The sequence below is a fragment of the Amblyomma americanum genome, chromosome 1 (assembly GCF_052857255.1).
Source record: "Amblyomma americanum isolate KBUSLIRL-KWMA chromosome 1, ASM5285725v1, whole genome shotgun sequence".
Lineage (NCBI taxonomy): Eukaryota > Metazoa > Arthropoda > Arachnida > Ixodida > Ixodidae > Amblyomma > Amblyomma americanum.
This window is the reverse complement of record NC_135497.1, coordinates 269,593,263-269,614,225: the sequence shown is the minus strand read 5'-3', so window position 1 is coordinate 269,614,225 and position 20,963 is coordinate 269,593,263. Positions and strand designations below refer to the sequence as shown.

General features: G+C 50.7%; 1 protein-coding gene across 1 annotated transcript in view; it reads right to left on the bottom strand.

Annotated features, from left to right (window-relative positions):
• The window catches only part of LOC144115062 (SUN domain-containing ossification factor), a 100,354-nt gene extending 82,629 nt beyond the window's left edge, over positions 1 to 17,725 (bottom strand). The window contains 1 exon segment of the mRNA XM_077649197.1: positions 17,501 to 17,725. Within this exon segment, the coding sequence (XP_077505323.1) occupies positions 17,501 to 17,679 (179 nt within the window). The 5' untranslated portion in view covers positions 17,680 to 17,725.
• Between the last annotated feature and the right edge of the window lie 3,238 nt (positions 17,726 to 20,963).

Sequence of the window (20,963 nt, the reverse complement as noted above, 5' to 3'; positions counted from 1 at the left end):
ATGTCTGTGTAGAAGCGAGCGGCTTCTTTTATTAATTCGAAAGCATTAGATGCTCATTTTCATGGTCATATCCGCAAAAAAGTGCCCGCAAGAAACGGCGCCATGCGACGTCACGAGCCGACGAGTCACGCGACGAAGATGTTGACGTCACATAATTATTTCATGCTAACTAATATAATTATGTAACGCTAAGACTAACTAGTATAATTAGTGATTGCATCATGTGAGTGTGACGTCATACCAAATCACGTGACAGCGATGTAATGTGCCATCAAACCTAGTCACGTGACGACGCTGTTATATGACATCACACCTACTCACTTGACAACGATGTAATTTCTTGTCATACCAGGCCCCCATTCACCCCCTTCCACCCCCATTTCAAGATCCATATGGATGTCACATTACTACACATGCGCGCATGACGCATTACAAAGCGTGCCCACAACCCGGTCCACATTAATGATATTCGGATTGTCCAGCAGGTAAACGCGCCAGTTCTCATGTATGACATACTGCAAAGATCATGACACGACACAAGCGTTTGACTTTCGAGATGGTGGCGATGATGATGATGCTAACAATGTATCCTTATGAGCCCGGGGAAGTCTGATATACCGCTCCCAAATTAAAAGTTGCCAGAATATTGATTAAATATTGTACATTACCCAGCAGCCGACGACAATTATTGTGCGGGAAAATAGGAATACCTGCAGCTAATAATTAAGGATGATGATGTTGGTGTTCCTGGGAGGTCAAGACCCTCCCCCGTTTACGCCACTTCCCTCCAGGTGGCGATGGTAATGGTTTCGAAATCCTGGGAATTCTCCGATGACTTGGAGAACCCACGCTATTTTGAAAGAAAAGGCTAGATTACGTCTTCTAACAGTGTGCCAACTATTAAAATCACACGGGCCGAAACGCCTGGCCTAGAGTGGGCAGCGTGAACCGCACACTGTCAAGAGCACCATGGCTCTCCGCTGAAATTTCCCCGGAGCGAAATATTTTTCCGATCCCCCCACCCCCCACCCCATACCACTCCGGGGGAAAAAAAAAACCGCCTAAGTACTCATACGTCTCAACAGAATTCTGGGTACCATTTCGTCAACCAGTCTGAGACAAGCTGCTTAAGTCAGTCACTTGTTTTCCTTCAAAACTGAACTAATCAATGGTACGCCAGCATCCTCGACGTCTTTTACCCACGAGCACCGCGCGAGAATTCTGCAAAGCCGTTTCAGGCGAACGATGGGTCTCTGCAAAATAGTTAAGGGAAAGATAACGTGTAGTGCCTGGTCGTCTGCAAGGCAGGCCACCAACCTAACTGATCCCATACGAGAAAAAAAAAGGGAATGATTAGAACCACACTAACAAAAATCGCACACTAAAAACAGAAGCGAACAACAGTGTTCCCCATCAAACGTCATATTAGGTTTGAAACAGCGACTGAGCAGCACAGCGCGAGCATGTAATCAGTTCCATTCACACATCTTCATTAAAAAAGGCTACCACATCATCATACATTCACTATAGTTTTGCATATTTTACCTCTATAATACCACTATGCTGTACGGTCGCCCCGTGCTGCGGTGTTTCAGCATAATATGTGAATTTCCGTGAAAGGAACAAGGAACAGGAGACCAAGAAGTATAGTGTGAGATTCGAAACTGGAAGACACCGATCAAACGCTTTGACTGTGTTATACAGGTTTTTCTGGCTTCGTGCTTAAAAAAATCAAATCAGCAGGTGTCCTTGTTAGAAACCACCTGAATCACATTCTCTCGCCTGTGCCGACTACTCCAGTTTCCGTTAAGTCAGCTTGTAAGGTACAGCAGGATCCCCTTTATTCGACTGCAAGGCAAGAGCCATGACGTCAGTGCCGGCAACGAGCATGAACACGAAGCAGTCTTGCTTGTGGCCATCCGCGCTGCGATGAATTTGTAGCGCGCCTGTTGGACTGCACTTATTTGTTTGCGGCAGCAGAGAAACCTACCACGGGTCAACGTGAGTTACGTGCTTTGCGCGCTCCCGGGAGTTTGATCCGACCGGCAGGCAGCCGGGTGCTACGCCAGCGGGACAAGGGGAAGGGAGAGTGGCGTGCTGTGAAAGTAACACTCCTTCCGGGAAGACCAGAGGGTTGCGTCTTCCTGTAAGCTCGGACTGAACGGACATTACGGCGCAGCACCGGAAGCTAAGAGGGAACTGTGGAATCCGGTTGTCCAAACAGGGAAACCGAACACCAAGCGTCATTGCATGAACACTGCGGTGATGCGCTGCAACTCCGCTTCGGAAGCGGCACTCGTCGGAGTAAGGCGTGACAACTGCAAACAGTCTCAACCTCAAAATTTTGACCTCACTGAATGATGACCTCACTCGACCTCAACCTCACGCCTGAGGTTGAGGTCTGATTTGCTGACCTCACTCACAAAATTTGTGCCCGTCGCCGACCTCACCTCAACCTCACCTTACGACGTGAGGTTGAGGTCATTTTGAGGTTGAAGTCGACCTCATGAGGTTGCCCACCTCTGTTGGAGGGTATAAACGCTGATTTAGGCCAACCTCCTCGGTTTTCTGGCCGCGCAGGACAGCCGCATTCATTCATTTCAGTTTCACCTATGCCGACCTGCTGACGAACCGATATCATGTTCAAATCGTCATATAAATGTCACACCGACATCCGCACGTCATTTTGCTATGTCACATCGTGACATACCACGCTGATTACTCAATTTTAATTGGGCTGTTGGAACTTACCATGTCACAGTACTGCGGCTAAGAACAAAACGAATGCAATTTGTACGTGCAATTTTACCTACCAGCCCTAAGAGCGCAAGCGACTGAAGCACAAGAGCCAACACAGGCTTTGACGTGCATTTCCCTCCAAATGAAGGTAGAATGGAAAGGATGTTCGTGCGGCAGACCCTGTGATACTTGGGATTCCGTGAGCCAGAGACCGCAGTCACAAGATCGAGTTATGTGTGGAGCTTTCAAGCATAGCAACACAACCTCAAAGCGGCTTTCTCCACAAAGCGTGGGACACGTCACAATGTTGGAGCGTCAGCGACGACCGCATATGAATGGCATCCACTGCGCGTGACAGAAAAGAACAATTTATAATAAGCTCTCCGTCGAAACACGCATAGTGTCATAACCAGCTAGCGCTGTAAAGGTCATATGCGCGCACAGCCGTCTCTGAGAGTGCACTCAGAAAGCCCGGATAGAAGATGCAGCCATAGCTCACACATCCGGAAGGACACAGGGAGGGGGAAGAGCCATAGCCAATGCTGCGACGATAACGGTACCAAGAGAAAAAGCGGAAATTTGACCCAGGAAAATGCCCATTTGTCGGGCTGCACGCGGCAAACCGTCACCGCTATGCGCATGTACGCAATAAGCGGTGGAACCACCCCCTTGGGTTACGGTAAAGCAAAATAAGGAAAATCCCGTGCCTGCATGGAGAACGCAACGGGGTGGGGGCGCTGAGAAAGACAATTAGGACCGGGCGCAAGCAAAAGAACAGTGACAAGTGCTTCGCACAAAAGGGAGGGAAAAGACCTGCCCGCGCGAAAAAAAAAATAAAGGTAAAAAAAGTTCGTCTTGCTTGAGAAGTGCGTCAGCGGTCGTTGTCAAGGCTAGTGCCAACGCCGTTGGCGGTGAACGAACGGATAAAGAGGCTGAGAGACACGTCTCGCGTCACCGAAACAAAGGCGCCTGCTGGTACGGGGAGGTTGGCGACCGCTAGGAGCTCAAGAGGACGTTACAGCCGAGTCTCGAAATGCCGGTGAATTCATGACAGGCGGGTTATCCGCATTCGGTGTGGTACGAACGACAGAGGGTGTCTCATTTCATTCAACACAAATCTTTTGTGAGAATACTACACGAGGGAGTTTTACGGTTGTCGAGATCCACGATCCGTTACGCCGAAATCGGCTTCCGCGATCAATGCATATTGTGATACACGCTTTCGAAAGGCAACAACCGCGCATGCGCCGATGAGCCAGAGAGGTCGACCGCGGGACCTGCCACTCAGCAAGTGCAGTAGGGTGGTGCATGCGTAAGCGGATCGTGGCAACGGAACGCTCCTTGCGTTATGCTAAAACTGTCTAAACAGTGGGGTCAGCTGGCCAGGCGGATGCCCCGTTCAAAAGTGTTTGTTACCTATGGATTAAGTGCGTTACATGTTTTAATTGACTGAGTAACGTGTTTTGAATAACTCTGATTAAAGAGAAACGCTCTGTTTATCCTGATTTACGAGTTATACGGCACGGGGTTGCTGTACCCAGCGAGCACTGCATGGACCCAGTCAGGAGCCCACTCCCCTCCCCCTTCCTTGTGTCTAACTCCGAAATCAAACCCTTCAGTACTGCCCAAATAAAGAATATGAAAGATAACAATTACTTGTGATTACGTTACCAGTCCAGTATCCCCTCCCCCACTTTTTTTTACGCTGCAGCACACAAGGTCATGATATACGAGACTTTGCAAGCCAAATTCAACACACATGCTTGCGCAAGGACCCGGTTCCAGGTCTCTCTGTGCTCATTTTAACAAGCTATTGGGTGTCGCGATATTTCACCACCAGCACAGCCAGACATTTAGGAGCCACATGAGGCACGTAAATGGCTGGCAAGACGATGGCAAGGCGATTCGGACAGCTCCACGGCACACAAAGCGGCAAAAGGAACACTAAACGTGGCATTCCACAGACATGCTCGGTAGAGATATGTAAACCTGTACTCGAATCTCCCTTAGGCTGGTTAAAACAGCTGCTGCAAATCGGAAGTCAAATCCAGGCGTCTTCGCATAGCTGAACCAAATAGGAAAGGTGCAGCAGGCTCCGCGGAAATGAACGCCCGTGTGACACCGAACAGCCCCGGGGGTGTACCATAAACACCGAAGGCACTGCTTCATCTATAAAGGGCGGACCACACAAGCACGCCCGAGAATCTAGGGGCTCGCCAGCGCTTCACACGTGCGGCCGAGTCTCCAGGTCCCGCGAAACTGCACCTCTTCGGTACTCAACAAAATAACGGGCCAAGTCGCCGAGACAGGTATACCTCTCGAACCGTGGGCCACTATTTCGCAAATTCACTTCCTGGACCTAAGCTGGCCAACATTCGTTGGGGCGACCAGACGTACAGCCGCGAGCAGGCTTGTCTATAGAGCGCTCGAGCCGTTCGCTGCGTAGAAGACCAAAACATACTTACGCAGCTGCTCTGCTGTGAGCACGAAGCTTGTGTCTGTACCACATGTATATCTATACGCGACTGCTCTCGAGCGCGCTCAGCCCATGCCTAGAAATTTCGCTCCCTCTGCCCAGCAAAGCGCGCTCCAGACAAGCGTACTCATGACTGCGCACCCACTTGTTTCGAAGTAACGTGCCGAAAGCAGAAGCGGAACAGAAAATGCTTCTCGGCGGTCAGGAACACGAAGTAGCACACCGCGAGTAGTGGACCGATCACCAGTGGGTCAAAGTTGCGGCCATCGACGGCGCCGCGTGTACTCGCCGTGGCAAGAACACGGACGCCCAGCGCGGAAAATGCTTTGGCTGCTGGAAGAAATGAAATAAAAGAGACCGAAGCTCGCTCGCCCGCTACAACGCCGCGGCAATTATCTCTCCAGCCGCGCCGGCCTACGATAGCCGCAAGCAAGTACACAGGCAGCCAGATGTGGAAGGTCGGCGACCGAACCTCGACGCACCGCCTACGGCGCCGACCGCCAGCGCCGCAGAAACAAACACTGGCCTCCTTCGCCCCGCCGCGGTGGCTCAGTGGTTAGGGCGCTCGACTACTGATCCGGAGTTCCCGGGTTCGAACCCGACCGCGGCGGCTGCGTTTTTATGGAGGAAAAACGCTAAGGCGCCCGTGTGCTGTGCGATGTCAGTGCACGTTAAAGATCCCCAGGTGGTCGAAATTATTCCGGAGCCCTCCACTACGGCACCTATTCTTCCTTTCTTCTTTCACTCCCTCCTACATCCCTTCCCTTACGGCGCGGTTCAGGTGTCCAAAGATATATGAGACAGATACTGCGCCATTTCCTTTCCCCAAAAAGCCAATTATTATTATTATTACTCCTCACTTCGGCGAGCTCCGCACCCGGGCAGACTGCACAGGCCGCGTCGCCGAGTCGACGCTTGACGAAATTTGCACTGGGAAAACGGATTACGCAACGGCGGGCACCCGCTGACATACGCTCGGCGTCAATGACGTTCATCTTCTTTTTATGCGCTGTATTCCAATTTTCTACTTCTCTTTTCCCAGATGAGCAGCTCCCAGAAATGAGGCGGGCAAACTCGGCTATGTTTTTCCTGTCCGTAATGTGATAAGCGGAATTAGCTCGGGGCTGCTTTCGTAATCCAAATGAAACCAAGACGTTTACCTCCAACAAAGAATACTATAAGGCGGTTATATACCCTAAGCAAAGGCACCACCAAACAATTTTCACATCGCATTCAATTAGGCAGAACGATAAAAAATCATCCCACAGTAATGCGCTTAAAGTCTCCTGATGTTAGGTTTATCAACAGCGATAAGTAATGATGTAACTTCGTGACACTCACTGCTGTGGGGCTATACGAGCGAGGCGAACCGCGTTTGGTTCATGCTTCCAGTGCTGCATGTCCAAAGCTCCTCGCCGCAGCGGCTTCATTTTTTTTTTATCGAGTTTACAAAAAAAAAAAACATCTGCAGGAGCAAACATACGCCGCAACTTCTGAGTTCGCAGTATTCTTCACGTTTGCCGACACCATTACATCGCCATACTTTCCGAGCAGTTCCTCCTCCTGCATGCGGCTATACTGAACGGCACACCGATATGAGCGCATGACGTGGCGGCCAGCGTTGCTGACAGAGAGGCACGCTGCGCAACACGCAGCGTCCAGGGCTCGGCTCGGCGGATGTCCGGGGGGCGAGCGCAAGTGGACGTGACCCCTCGACGAGCGGTTCCCGCGGAAGATGAACCGCACATCTTTGCAATTTCACAACGCTATATATGTGGACGTCACGCGGCGTATTCGATTTCGCCACACGCGTGTTGCTCCCGCGACAGCCAAGTGCGCAGCAAGCCACTTTTCTAAGTGCGGCCTCTGACACGCCGTCGCCACGCAGGCGCCTGGGGAAGTCTGAAATACGGCACGCAGAGATGGAAAAGGCGGCGGTGGACCAATCAGTCCTCTACCCACGGCTATGCTTCCAGCTACGCTTTCATCGTTTTAGTGCCTTTCCATAAAGCACAAGGTAGCGAATAGTTCTGGAGCGAGAAACACTTGGTACTATACTACCTGGTACTTCGCACACCTCAATTTTTAATCAAACACTGAGTTGCATGCCTTTCTTTAGCAACATGTTCACTGCATGCTTAAACCCGTACAAAAATGGTCTATACACTTCTTACAGACTCATTGCCTTCCTATAGATATTTCTTTTTGTCTATTCATAGTCTATAGACTGTCTATAGGATTTCTATTGTCAATAGAATTCTCTAGGGTTTGTCTATAGAAAGTCTATAGACTTTATAGACAGAAGTCTATGGACGGTCTAAAGAAATTTTTGTAAGGGAATAACCCTCGCTATCTGTTCTCTCCCCATAAGATTTCTTTCACCAGACACGGAGTTCGGTAGATGAGAAAACTGGGGGAAAGGAGGCGGGGTAATTAAAGCTGCGATCGTATTCGCGCCCAAATATACAGTCATAACTTAAAGCAAAGCAAATGCTAATTTTACACGTCGCGCGAAGCGACTCCAAGGCAAGAACAAAAAAACAATTTTTCAGCAGTCCCACTTGGCAACAAACAGCCCCTCCGAGAAACATTATCTCACTTCCGACGTGCAGCGGAAGACTGCCCCACTGGGTCGGGAAAGAGGTCCGCGCAGAATCCGGCTCTTGGCATGGCTGTCACGAGAACGAGTTGCGAGCCGACAACATTTAGGGGAGGGGGGCAAGACGCGCAGCACAAGCGCTTCGTGCCGCTCCAGACAAGCGCGCGCGTAGACATCGCGGGGTCCGGAGTGTCGCCCGGACAAGGAGAGACGCCGGCGGACAACTGGCGAGAGGCGAACAACCGCCTACAAAATGCGGCCGCTCGGCATGTAGATAAAACGAGCGCGCGAAAGCATGCGTGGCGGAGCAAGGCGTACACTGAGCTGGCGGCCTTCCAGCGCGCAAGTGCAAGGTGTATTTTGCAGCGCTCGCTCCAACGCGGCGACATACCGCGCGGCGTCGCGGCGCAACCTTCACGTGCTTCCTAGGAAGGCCAACAGCGTCGTGTCTCTCGAATGCCGACACAAGAAGCGGCAGCGCGCAAGGGGAATGGATCTCCCCTCGCTCTGGAGCCACCGTTCGCTCGCGGCGACAATGGCGACCAGCAGCTGGTGTCGGGGTCAAGTGCGGCCAAAAAGCGTTTAACAACTGGCGCAAACTTGAATGAGTGGGCGAAACGATCGAGGCAATACGGACAGCAAACTACGATACAGTGCTTGGTAAAAACTCGACTCGAACTGCGCTTTTTTTTTTCGTCCAGCTTCAGCTACCCACCAGTTTACAAGCAGTGTTTATTACTACCACCACTCATCGTTCATAACATAAAACAACAAAATCGCGCGCCTAAATTACATCAGCACTGAGGCTTGCTTGGATGGCCTTTTTTTCTTTCACACAAGTCGAACAAGCTCCTATATGCAATCTCATAAGTTCCTCCTCAGACAATCAGGAGAGCGCGTCGTCAGAACGTCGCCTCTGAACTCATCACAACTGCTAAGATGGAGTATGGCTAATAGTATGGCTCTTTGAGCAACGCAGATTGGCTGATCGGGGCACTCTGAAATTGTGCGAGTCCATCTCTGCAATAAATTGCACAATGACGGATGGCAACCATGTAGGCCAAGGCGCCGCGGAACGGGGTATTTTTGAAACTCAACGCTTTCGAGCATTGATGAGTCGTTAAATGTTTATGAGAGTTCAGTGTCCCAAAGCGACTCAGGTTATGAGGGACGCCGTAGTGAAGGGCTCCGGAAATTTCGACCACCTGGGATTCTTTAACGTGCACTGACATCGCACAGTACACGGGCCTCTAGAATTTCGCCGCCATCGAAATTCAACCGCCGCGGGCCGGGATCAAACCCGCGCCTTCCGGGTCAGCAGCCGAGCGCCATAACCACTCAGCCACCGTGGTAACTCAAGATGAGTCATTAAAAAGTATGCGAACATGACAAGGCTGACAGCGCCGAGGTCGAACGAGCGCGAACTATAATAGCGACATGAATATTTTCAGCTACACTGCCCTCCGCGAGGACAAGTAAATTTGAAGTCACAATTCACGGCTGATGGGGAATACGTGCACTATAATGGAGTACAGGAACCGAACGATTGCATTGCAAGCGCACAATAAATGGAAAAAAAGTATAATCGTATTACACACCGCTCAGTACAACGATGCGTGCACATTTCTCATCAAGACCGTGAAATGGTGATGGAGCCGAATTCGAAATTCACGTCACGGGCTCGGCGGCCGTTTATAAACCATCAATAGGACGCGGCGCGCGAAATAAACGCCGCTTTCCGCCGCCACTTTTCGCGACCGCGCCCACCAGCGCTGAAGGCTAGCTCCAATCCCCTTCGCATTAAGACACCTCGTCAGCTGGCCGCAAGCGCAAAATGTAGCAGCGAGGCGCGGCAAGCGCGGGGGAATCGAAAAACGTCCGCTGGACAGCCTGGCAAGCGCACACTCGGCCGCGTAAACCACTGAAAAAGCCGCGGGTGAATGGCCCCACCCGACGTGCTGACCGCTAGTCTGAGAAGCCGAAGGCGCAGCACCATCAATTGGCAAACGGCGCCGCTCGGCTCTATCCCAGTTCGGCTACCACCCAACGCCCATGACGGAGAGGAAACTCCGGAGACAAAACCGAGGCAGTACCACCGATATAAACAACGACAGAATCGCTTACAAAGACGCATCGTGAATGAGATAAAAATACACAAGGGTGGGAAGAAGAGCGGGAGCTCAGCAGTGCGGCATAAACCGCGGAAGGCGCGCATTCCGACGCTGCGGGAACCGGCCCCCCGATCGAAAAGCCAACAACGCTCCCTTCCCCCCACCGGTGAGCTCCCCGCACAAGCAGCGAAAGCAGACGCAGAGGGTCAGTGTGTGCCACTCTCGCCGCCGCTCCCTCGCCGCCACCGTCTGGGTCAACGGAACGCCGAGAGCGCGCACTGCATGCCGCTGCTGCTGGCGGCAGACCAACCCCGTCCGGCGGCGGCGGCGTGCTTTCTTCGCTTCCCGAGCGAGCGCTCTGCAAAAACCTCGTTTCGCTCGCTGCCTCCTTTAAGATGAGGTCTTGAGAAATCAATCAAAACTACTGCACGCCCTCCGGGCGAAGCACCGCCGCATGGCAACCTCTGTATTCGCGCCGCTAGCACTCCATCGCCTCCGCCTGTACATTTTGTGCAGCTATAAAATTGCAGCTGCTCTGGCAAATATGCAACGCGGCGGGAAATTGCCAAGCGGGCACCTCAGTGCTTGCCCGATCGCTCCCGGAATACCAGCCCCTATTTATTTTCTTTGCTCCGAGTGGCCGGCCCACTTAAGTTGAATAACGATGAAACATGCACGCCGTGCTTGTCCTTAATGCACCTCAATTCTAAAATCAATGCGGAAAGCAATTAAGGAGCGCCGCTGCTTTGAGGCACGCTAGAGCATAATCGGTTTCAGTCGGCAGGCATACCGCCTTGTGTTTAGATTTTCAAGCCATGTGAGGGCTCAAGTTGCTCATTACGCCGCCAGAGATAAGCGTCCTCGTGGTTGTACCGCCTCAAGGGAGCTGTAAGAAGGCAGCGCCATCGCTGCACAAGGACCTCGGATGAGGTAATTAAGTACAGTGACTCTTTCTTCTCCGCGAATGAGCGAGGAGGTGATTTTCTACAAGAAATCAAGCCCGTTGCTTTCCTAGCTTCAGTACAAGCAAACATGTGAAAAAAATGACGAATCCGCGAAGGCTTCGTTTTTATGGAGGCAAAACGCTAAGGCGCCCGTGTGCTGTGCGATGTTAGTGCACGTTAGAGATCCCCAGGTGGTCGAAATTATTCCGGAACCCTCCACTACGGCACCTCCTCCTTCATTTCTTCTTTCACTCCCTTCCTTATCCCTTCCCTTAGGGCGCGGTTCAGGTGTCCGCCGATATATGAGACAGATACTGCGCCATTTCCCTTCCCCAAAAACCAATTATTATTATAATAACCGAACGCGTGAAGACGCCCGTCAGCCACTTTATGACCTACTTGTCTGCGCAGTCAGTACTTCTCGGTGGGACTCGCACTTCCTACGACCAAGAGAGCGTATCTTTTCGGAGGGGCTCAACGCGTTTGCTGCTTTACCGCGGTATCCAATCTAGTAGATGCCAGACAAAGTGTCCGTCACAGCAAAGAACATTAAAAAAAAATGCGAAGTGAGTTGCAAATGCTCGCGACTCATTTACACCCAGCAGCGCTAAGAGTTCGTTAAATTGAAACTTGAGCCTCCCGATTTGGTCATGAGAAGAGAAAATCACCCCACCCCCTCAAGAAAAAAACAATACATCGCCAAGGTCGATAACATACTGCGAAGGTATACGCGCTCGTTCTTAAATAATTTTTTTTTTCATTCTTTTTCAGCAGCAGACCAAAACGTTGGTAACGAGCTTTCATGACAGCCTTTCTTTTTTTTTTAAATATTTGAAAGAGCGACCCCAAGCAGGTCCTCCTTCAAGGAAGTGAATTTAACCAAGCTGTGTGCGAAAAAAAAATAAACTCGTGGAGAAACAATGAAGCAGCGACTTTCACAATTATACCCCTGCAGGCGTGCGGATTTTACACGCCCCAACGTTATATGGGGAAAGTATCTGTAGGCAGTCCACCGGTACAGGCTAAACCACAATATGCGCCACTGATTTACAAGTGTATGCGCTAAAAGAAGAAGAAAGAAAGCGCGATGTCACGGGAACATTTTGCGGTAACTTTTTGTTGTTGTTGCAAGATTCCAAAAGATTCCAAAAATTGTGGGAGAGAAAAGGGGGAAAAGGTGCAGCAGATCAAGGCGGGAAACAGGTAACCCATAAATAGACTAACGAAGGCCCAAACGATATTGCACAAAATTTGAGCGCGTTCGTCTTTTCTCAAGAGAAGCAAGAAAAAGAAAAAAAAAACTGGAGGGGACACAAGTTCCACGTTAAGGGTATGATGCGATAGAGTTAACGGGTTGATGCTCATATATGCAGAATTGGCCACTCTCGACTTTACATTTGGGAGTCCTCATACTGCTCCTGGTACAATGGTGCAACGGTTAAGGATGCGTCAATGCCCTGCGATGGCAGGTGCTGCCACCGGTGGGGCTTGTGAGACCCATGGAACCTCTCGCGATTTAACTGCCACCTGCTTGCGGCGGTCAGTTTGCTCACAACCCGGTGGGCAGGTTGTGATGAAGCCACAATGTCACGTGACCTAGGTGACCCACCTAGGCAGTCGGAGCCGCTCCAGCTGCGAGGCTTCAAACAGTCGCCGACGCCTACGACGGACTTTTTCCGACCTGGCGGCACTAAAGCGCTCGCGTTGAAATGATAATTACCAAACTGTGACCACAAGACCCGAGGTATGAGAAAAAAAAGGCGATTCCAGCCAGTCACAATACCCCCCAACCAGGACGAGGACGGGTTCGCGGTAGACGTTTAGAGCGAGAATGGATGACGCGGCCTTCCACGAAGGATCATAACGAAACATGGGCGCCCATTGTTACAACTGAGCCCGCGGCGTCACGCAGAAATGACGTCAACGACAATGAACGGGCCGCCCCGAGCACCAGAGCGTGCGTTTGGCAGAGACGCACGCACGCAAGTATAAGCACGCATGCGCACGCGCGCGGCAGGTTACGTCGCCACCGACCTCCTCTCTCACCACAACCGGCTGTCTTTTAGCACCCCCGTGAGGCGAAGTCTGGAGATGAGACGGTACCACGTAACAAGGAGCGCCATATAAGACTCGCCGTGATTGAGTTTCACTGTGCGAGGATGGAAACTGAAGAGAGAGGACACTGAGGAGTGTGCGGGTCAAAGTACTCCAAGCGGTCCACGTTAAAGGACAAGCCACGGCAAACTGCCAGCTGGCTTTGTCAACACCGCGATGGTCCTTCCTTCTCTCACCACAGAGCTTCGGGGTGGAAAGCAATTATCTGCGAACGCGTCTACTATAGGAAAGCGTCCTTGGCGATCATTACGAAGACGCGCCACAGACCGCTGCGCGCCCCAAAAATAAAAGGTCACGCTGCTCAGAAGAGCGATTGGGAACATCGCGATAACGGTAAGCAGATGCGATAATGCTAATAGCGCAACTAACACGCCGCGCGTTACGGAGCAAAACACGTATGGGAAAGAAAGCGAGCATATATTCTTGCTTCGACGATAAACCACGCGCTGGAGCTAAATCAGAATTTATGACCTCCACTGACCTGCCGAGTCCAACCTATGTCGTGCTGCTGTACTACCAAAAAGTGGAACTCCCCATACACGGCATCTGAAACTAACGGTCATTTTCAGTACTGGCCAACACCTAGAAACACAAGGGGCGCTCGCGGACGCCGGAGGCTAGGGCTCTTCGACACAGCTGCATCGAGGAAGCTGTAGCGAGGCGGCCTAGTTGGGGCGGCCAGGAGTATAGCCTGCGCCGTCGTCTGCTATGCTGTGCGGTTCGCTTTCGGTAGTTTGCCATGCCGTTTAAGAATTCCTTTTTATGCAGAGCTGTCTAGGCTCTCTATTGTGAACTACTGTATTAGTGAAATGTATATCGTACTCCACGGGAAGCTTGCGCGATTCGCAGATACCAAGTTGATACAGCGCCTGTTGGCAGAATGTCCGGGTTCACAATACACGCTAAAGCTGACGTTTTAAAAAGATAGCATCGAAATAACGTTGCATACTGTCACACACTTCACCAAAACGCTCATCAACTGTTGACGAACGACCGCCTCCATAGGTACACTGTTAAACGAGAAACGTATTTCGTGAAGTTTTGCTTGCATGTGTCTCTATAGGTGGCGCTCCCACCCGGTACCCCCACCCGGAGGTTAAGTTACTCCGACAAGCACGCATCACGGTGTTTTACAAATACATTCCATTTGAAATGACGTTTCATACCGTACAATCTGTTCCAGGATGCACTCGGCTTTTCTTCACCAAGGGACTACATAACAAGTGCACAGGAAATCAGAAAACTAATTTGAAAACTTATTTGTACATGTATTCCTAAGGGCGCAACCGCAGCATTTGACTCCAGCCAGCGACAGCAGCGCCACCGTAACTTGCTCTAGATCGGTGTTGGTCTATAGCTACTAATCTTGCGCGATTTCTATGTTGTGTGCCGGTTATAATATTCGGAACGTTTCTAGGTATACTCTGTGCGTTTAGATATTATCTACTTTTTTTTTTTTACGGCCGGACTACAACGAATGTGCCAGAAAACACGCTTTTCGAAATAAATTCGTCCATTAAGTTCGGCAACTATCCAGATATGATATAATCAGCAAATGTCCATCATTACCGTAGAATTCACGGTGGCTCATTTATTATTGTTAATATCACTCTTGAAACACTTTTTTATAAAACAATTACTTCTAAGACATTTTTGAAATTCAAAATTAAAAAAAAAGGCATGCGGCTCCCTAAGCGCTACGCAACACACATCTATATGTTGAACCGCGCAGCTCTACCAGGTATGGTCAAGCAAGAAGGTATGCCCACGTACCGAAAATTTTCAGTAGCCTTCCTTCCGGATGAGACCAGCCCTCAGCAGACTAAATATAAACTGGAAAAGTTCCTACAGTCCACCTAGTTTTTTTTTCCTCTGTTTTATCTTCGTGCTGGGATGTTAGTCGTATACTTTTCGCGCAATTATGGGTATTGTGTTTTTCTCTAGCCCAGAAGGACTATAGAACATGCACAGTGTGTGAATTAATACTGATTAACTATTGTGCATTTCGCGCTTGTTGCGTCTTTCGTATTATTGTGCTCACGATACTCTCTCTACATTCAATAACTATTGTTCTCCTGCATTACCCTTTCATATTTCTGCATTTGTTTATTTTTTACCAACAAATTGATATGCAACACTTTCTTCTATACTTTTCTCTGTCTTCTAAAGCCGATCTCGAATAATGTTTTTCACCTGGTTTTCTGTAGTCGTTTCGCCGATTGTGCCGGGCCTATAGTTCTTCAAGCCATGTTTGGCATTGACAGGCCTTTAACAGAAAATGCAATATGGTACCTGGCATTAATTATTATTATTATTATTATTATTATTATTATTATTATTATTATTATTATTATTATTATTATTATTATTATTATTATTGCTTAATACAATAACATTTTTTGCTCTTTAATGCAAACGTCTCAACAGCAGAATGACGAGCCTTACATCTAGCCTTAATGTGCACGGCTGTGAAATAATTCTGCTGACAATACTTTCGATACTTCTGTTTGTCACTTTTCCACCATACATGCCTTCACGTTGTGACACCGTGTTCGTTCTCGTTAGCCGTCGTCGTCTCTACCAATTCCTTTTCAACAAGGTTCTGCCTTTCCATGGCGTCGCCACTTCGACTGCAGCCCTCCTGAGCTGTTATCTCCTATGTCGCTCCAGTTTTATCAGTGCTAATGAACATGCCCTTTGATCACAGGGCCAGCAGTGGAATAAATAACAATGTGCTATGCCTGCCTCCCAGTTTTTGTTACCGACATGTTGACAACTGTCAAAAAGTGGGTATTTCTCTCTCTCTCTCTCCTCAAAAAGAAAAGTAAATTTTATTTATTTTTAACATACTGCTACCCTCACGCAGGAGGCTGCTACAGTTATATTGGAAGCTGTTGCAGTTGTTATATATACACATATATTTGACGTGGTACACTGCGCTCATGGCAGTTTCATGCTGATACTCGACTACGCAGTTGCGCCTTAATTTCGACTGGCGCTCAAGGAACGGGCTTTTAAGTTTTCAAAAAACCATGGCATAATGCGCCTTGCACTTTTATTCGCCTTCTGTAGTGCTGATGAAACCGACAATGTTTGCGTGTTCTCTTACAGAACCCAACGCATTGCCACTCATGCTAAACACCTTTCTTTGCGGCCACGCCGGTGTTCCATCAACATGTTATGGAAAGAATTCCGGTCCCCAAAAGCTTTTGATAGAAATAGTACGCGAAAATACATTTGTCCAATGGTTATGTTATTTGAAACGATTATATGAACACGCTCAGAAAACTTCTCAAATATATTCAAGCGTACTTGTGTCCATGAGCATTGAGCAGTGCCACTGTCTGCTCCGGCATCGTTTGTTGTTCACTTTCCTTTTTTGCAGCAATCTCCTCCCCTCGCAATTATACCCTCGAAGCTCCGCGAGCGCACAGAGTCCCGGCTTACGCAATAGAGTATAGCGTTGACAGCAGAGCGCTCCAGGTGCGCGTCCCTCAAAGCAGACATTCGATTATCAGGAGTCTGCATGCAATGCCGTTTACAATGTTAATAATTGGTTTTGGGTGAAAGGAAATGGCGCAGTATCTGTCTCATATATCGTTGGGACACCTGAACCACGCCGTAAGGGAAGGGATAAAGGAGGGAATGAAAGAAGGAAGAAAAGGTGCCGTAGTGGAGGGCTCTAGAATAATTTCGACCACCTGGGGATCTTTAACGTGCACTGACATCGCACAGCACACGGGCGCCTTAGCGTTTTGCCTCCATAAAAACGCAGCCGCCGCGGTCGGGTTCGGGAACTCCGGATCAGTAGTCGAGCGCCCTAACCACTGAGCCACCGCGGCGGGTCCGTTTACAGTGTTTATTTTCATCCTTTGTTTTGCTTCTTTCAACGCGTACTGTCGTTGCTTTGCAATGAACAGTCCAGTGTAACATCGTGCGCCTTTCATCACTCACACATATACTTCGCCGATACTTCCGTACTTCAATACTTATTTAGGCCATTTTCCCAATCTGTGACGTCCTTTTTCGGGAGTTTCACCTGAACTGAGGGCTATTTCTTTCGTGTTGCAATGTTTCCTTTTTTTTTTTTACACAGCCCGATGTATCCCTTTCTTGTTTTGCAACTGCGAGCGCTTGATGATCTCCACGAGGAGCTCCTCAGAGAGGTCCTTATGAGAGTTTTTGAGGAAAGCTCCTCAGAAACGTTCCTGACCTTCTGATCGGACCCTTGCGCATCGCGCCGTATCGATACTTCGTTCCTTCACAACGATGACGCATGCCACCGCTTTTCTTTTTTTGCTCCGTGCTGCAGTCACAAAATCTCGGGCAGTTTTCGCGCCCGTTTACATTGACTGACTGGTCGACTGGCCTACTGATTGGTGGATCAGTTAATCAGCCGATTGATTTGATCGATATCTTAGTTAATTGGTTAAAAGATCAACCAATCAGCTGAAATAACTGGCATTAAATTTCGGGGGACGTCGAGGCACTCCGTACAGGCGGTGAAAGCACTCACCCCGGCCCCATAGGTCGTCGCACGCGCGTCAGCCAATCGGGGAGGGAGGCGGACGACGCCCACCGGGCAGCGTCCCACCGCGCGAGCGGTTCCAGAACGGCCCGCGGCAGCGCAAGCAGACAGGCGACGCTCAGCAGCAGGGAGCACTGCAGCTGGAACACGCTGCTCGCGGAGGACATGTATAACCGCGTTCTTCGCAGTCGGCCCCCGTACACCGCACAGCTGTCCGCGCGGCAGCGACCCCCGCGGACAAAGCACACGGCCGGCTCGACTGGATCCCGTCGGCGTTACGATTGCTCCCCCCCCCCCCTCCTTCCCGTCCCCTTCCCGCCTGCGCGCAGGAGAACCAGCGTCTAGTTTGCTCGCGTTATCGGCGCGCCACGCAGCTCCGGCGAGCGGCGTCAACAAAAACAATGGCCAGGCGATGACGGCACAACAAGTCGCCCCCTCGCCCCCTTTTAACCACTCTCCGCACCCACCTTTGTTTCGAGTTATTCGTGGAGCGCGAATACGTTTCTCGCTGTTTTAGCCGCCGCCGCCTCCCGCGGACAAGCACCGAGCGTTGTTATCGCCCGCAAGCACGGCCATAGGAAGTCATCACGCGGAGCACGCAGGCGTGGAGAGTCTCTCACTTCGCGCTTACGCAAGCGGAGGCAGCACGGCGCGCCACGAAATGAGCGAGATGAAAATAAAACGCGGCTAATCACGCCCGCAAACTACATCTCGTCTGCCGCACAGCTCGGACGCCACCACGGAAACAGCTTGTAATGGCGGGCGATATCACTAAACAATGCTTTTGGACACTATTTCATTACGGATTTGGAAAAAAAAGAACAGAAAAAGAAAACAGTAACTGCCTTCAGTAACGCGACGACTGCACGGAACCGGCAGTGATGGTTGTCACCTGTCATGGCATACAACCCAGTGCACATTTTAGTGCCCGCACGCTGCGGTTGTTACTGTCACGAGTTAAAATGTGAGGTATCGGGGGAAAAAAAAAAAAACCTACAGCTTGTCATAAACAAGTTTCGAATAAACCAACAAAGCTTGATGCAAGAAACTGGTTTCTCTATCGGGGTAAACGTGACGGCGCTGCCTACGCAGATGATGCTCGTCTTTGTCCACTGCGTGCTGTAAGCCGCATATGCGCAGTTCAATTAATTACGTCTACGCAAGAATAGCTCGAATATTTAAAACGATTCCTGGAAAAAGAAGACTTTCCTCCAAGGCCTACAAACGTGGGGATCCGGAAAGTTGAAAGTACACATAAGATAAGCACACAGGCGCTTTTGCATTTCACCTCCATCGAAATTGGGCCGCCGCGGCCAGGATCGAACCCGCGACCTTTGGGGTCGAACTACTGTAAAGTACCCTTGGTTTGAAAATTAAGATCCCAGCCTCGTGGTGACGGCAGTGGACGCTTCCAACTGAGCTGGGATTCCCCGAACTTCGAAATCTCATTTTAATAAAATGCTCATAGTGAATTCTAGAAGTAAATAAAGCGTCTGCATCCCAAGATGGGAGATCGCGAAATTGAAAACGAACTCAAACTACCAATGGGTTAGCAAGTAACAACTGGATCCCCTTTCAGCACTTGGGGAAGCTATGGGCACATGGCCCTGACATTACTGACAATACAAAGGGGGGATGTCCCCGGGAGAGCCGCTCCGACTCTGCGATAACCGAGATAGCACGAAGACTGCTACTGGAGTTCATTGTCCAGATATGAAAAGGGAGAATTTCTCGTAGTCTGACGTCAGCCTCGCGTGTTTGGCTGCTGAAATCTCGTGGGCGAACGTGCGGACCTCCAGTTACACTACAGCTCGCTGAAAAAAAAAAAGGGGGGGGGGGGGGTACCCCCACGATGGTTTCAGTTTTCGGGGAGGCAAGTACTAGAGCGTGCGGTTCCTTTTACAGCTGCTGTCAATGACAACTGAGCAGACTGGATAGGTAGAACTACTGCCCCAAATTTTTAGCAGAAACACTGAAACAAGACCTTTTCACAGTTAAGAGACCACGCGAGAGGTTTCTGTGGGACGACGTCGTGCTTCAAACTCAAGCTTCGTCCCCATCGCTTGGCGTAGTCCCACCCGCACTGCGGAAGGGCGAGCGTGCAGCCACGCAGTCCAAGGGGCCACGCGACGATGCGCCCCAGTCTCGACCATGTTTGTCCGCCAGCGGCGCGCACGCCGGAACTAACGCGCTGTGTAACGTTGGCGGCGGCCGCCGCCAGGCAAGGTCGCCGCAGCCAGAGACGACTACGCGCCACCCAGTCGCGCGCAGTGCCAGACAAGTGGCGGACGGGGCGCCACAGGCTTCGCCCCAAACTCCGGCGCACCATGCGCGGGCCTTCGACCGCCGGGAGGCTTCCGAGCAGCGGTCGTCGGCCCCCGACGCTGCTGGCTTCCGAGCAGCGCTCCAACTACAGCGGCAGGCTAGCGCTAGAGGCACAAACGGCTCGCAGTTATAGTAGATGCGCGTGTACCGATGTTTGTTTCCGATGTACAATTCTTAAATCTGTGCTCTTTCCACACTGAACCGGTACATGCTGAACTCCAAAAGTACCTCGCTTTAGTACTCGTGGCGGAGGGCCTAATAGTGGTGTGACACCAGATGCTAGGCGCCTTACTCGACAAGCTAAATCACTTCAAAATTAGTCACAAGAGCGCTTTGGTTGGCCTTGAGACGTGAGAGAATCGAGTTACCTAACTCACCAAGTTGGCGTTTGTGTGCCTATTACTCTTTTGCGGCTTAGTGTTTAAACTACTCAAAGTGAAATAGCAGCGCATGACACCATTACAAAACAGCTCGTGAGTCGTAATTTTAGTGCTTAACTAAGCGAAGACCCAGAAAAGAAAAAGAAAGCAAGACGGAAGGCAAACCAGAGCGCAGCATAAGCTTGCCGGCAAAGGCACACACTGCAAGTCGTGCATAGGAAATTGCAATGAAGCTAACAGGCCCTGAAATTCCCGGCAGAAAGAAATCTCAGCGCAAGAACAGAGAGTAACGGAGAGAGAGAGAGAGAGAGAGAAACTAGAAGCCGGCAAAAACGACAGAGGCATTTTCTATCCCCCTCCTCCCTTTGCGTGCAGGGAGGCCCGCCGCCGCGACCGTGGCTGATGGTCGCGGCGGACAGAGTGGCCCATCCGAGCGCGCTCAAACCAGCCCCTTCCGGCCGAGGGTCTCAACGCAGCAAGGGCGAGAGAGGGGGGGCACGCTTTAGGGCGACGCGTCGGCGGCGCGAAGGTCGCCCGCATCCCAGAAGACGTTGCGATGCCACGCTGGCTCGAGCAACGTGGCCGGCCGGCGGCGCGCACAACTATGACCGAAAATAGCGACCCGCGGGGCGGCGGAACAACCGACGCCCGCGGCCCCAAAGCTAATCCCGGAACACGGCTTCGGGGAAGGCGCGACTGCGGCGCCCGGCGCGCTTTTGCAGGCCCGCGACGCGTAATCCGCGGTT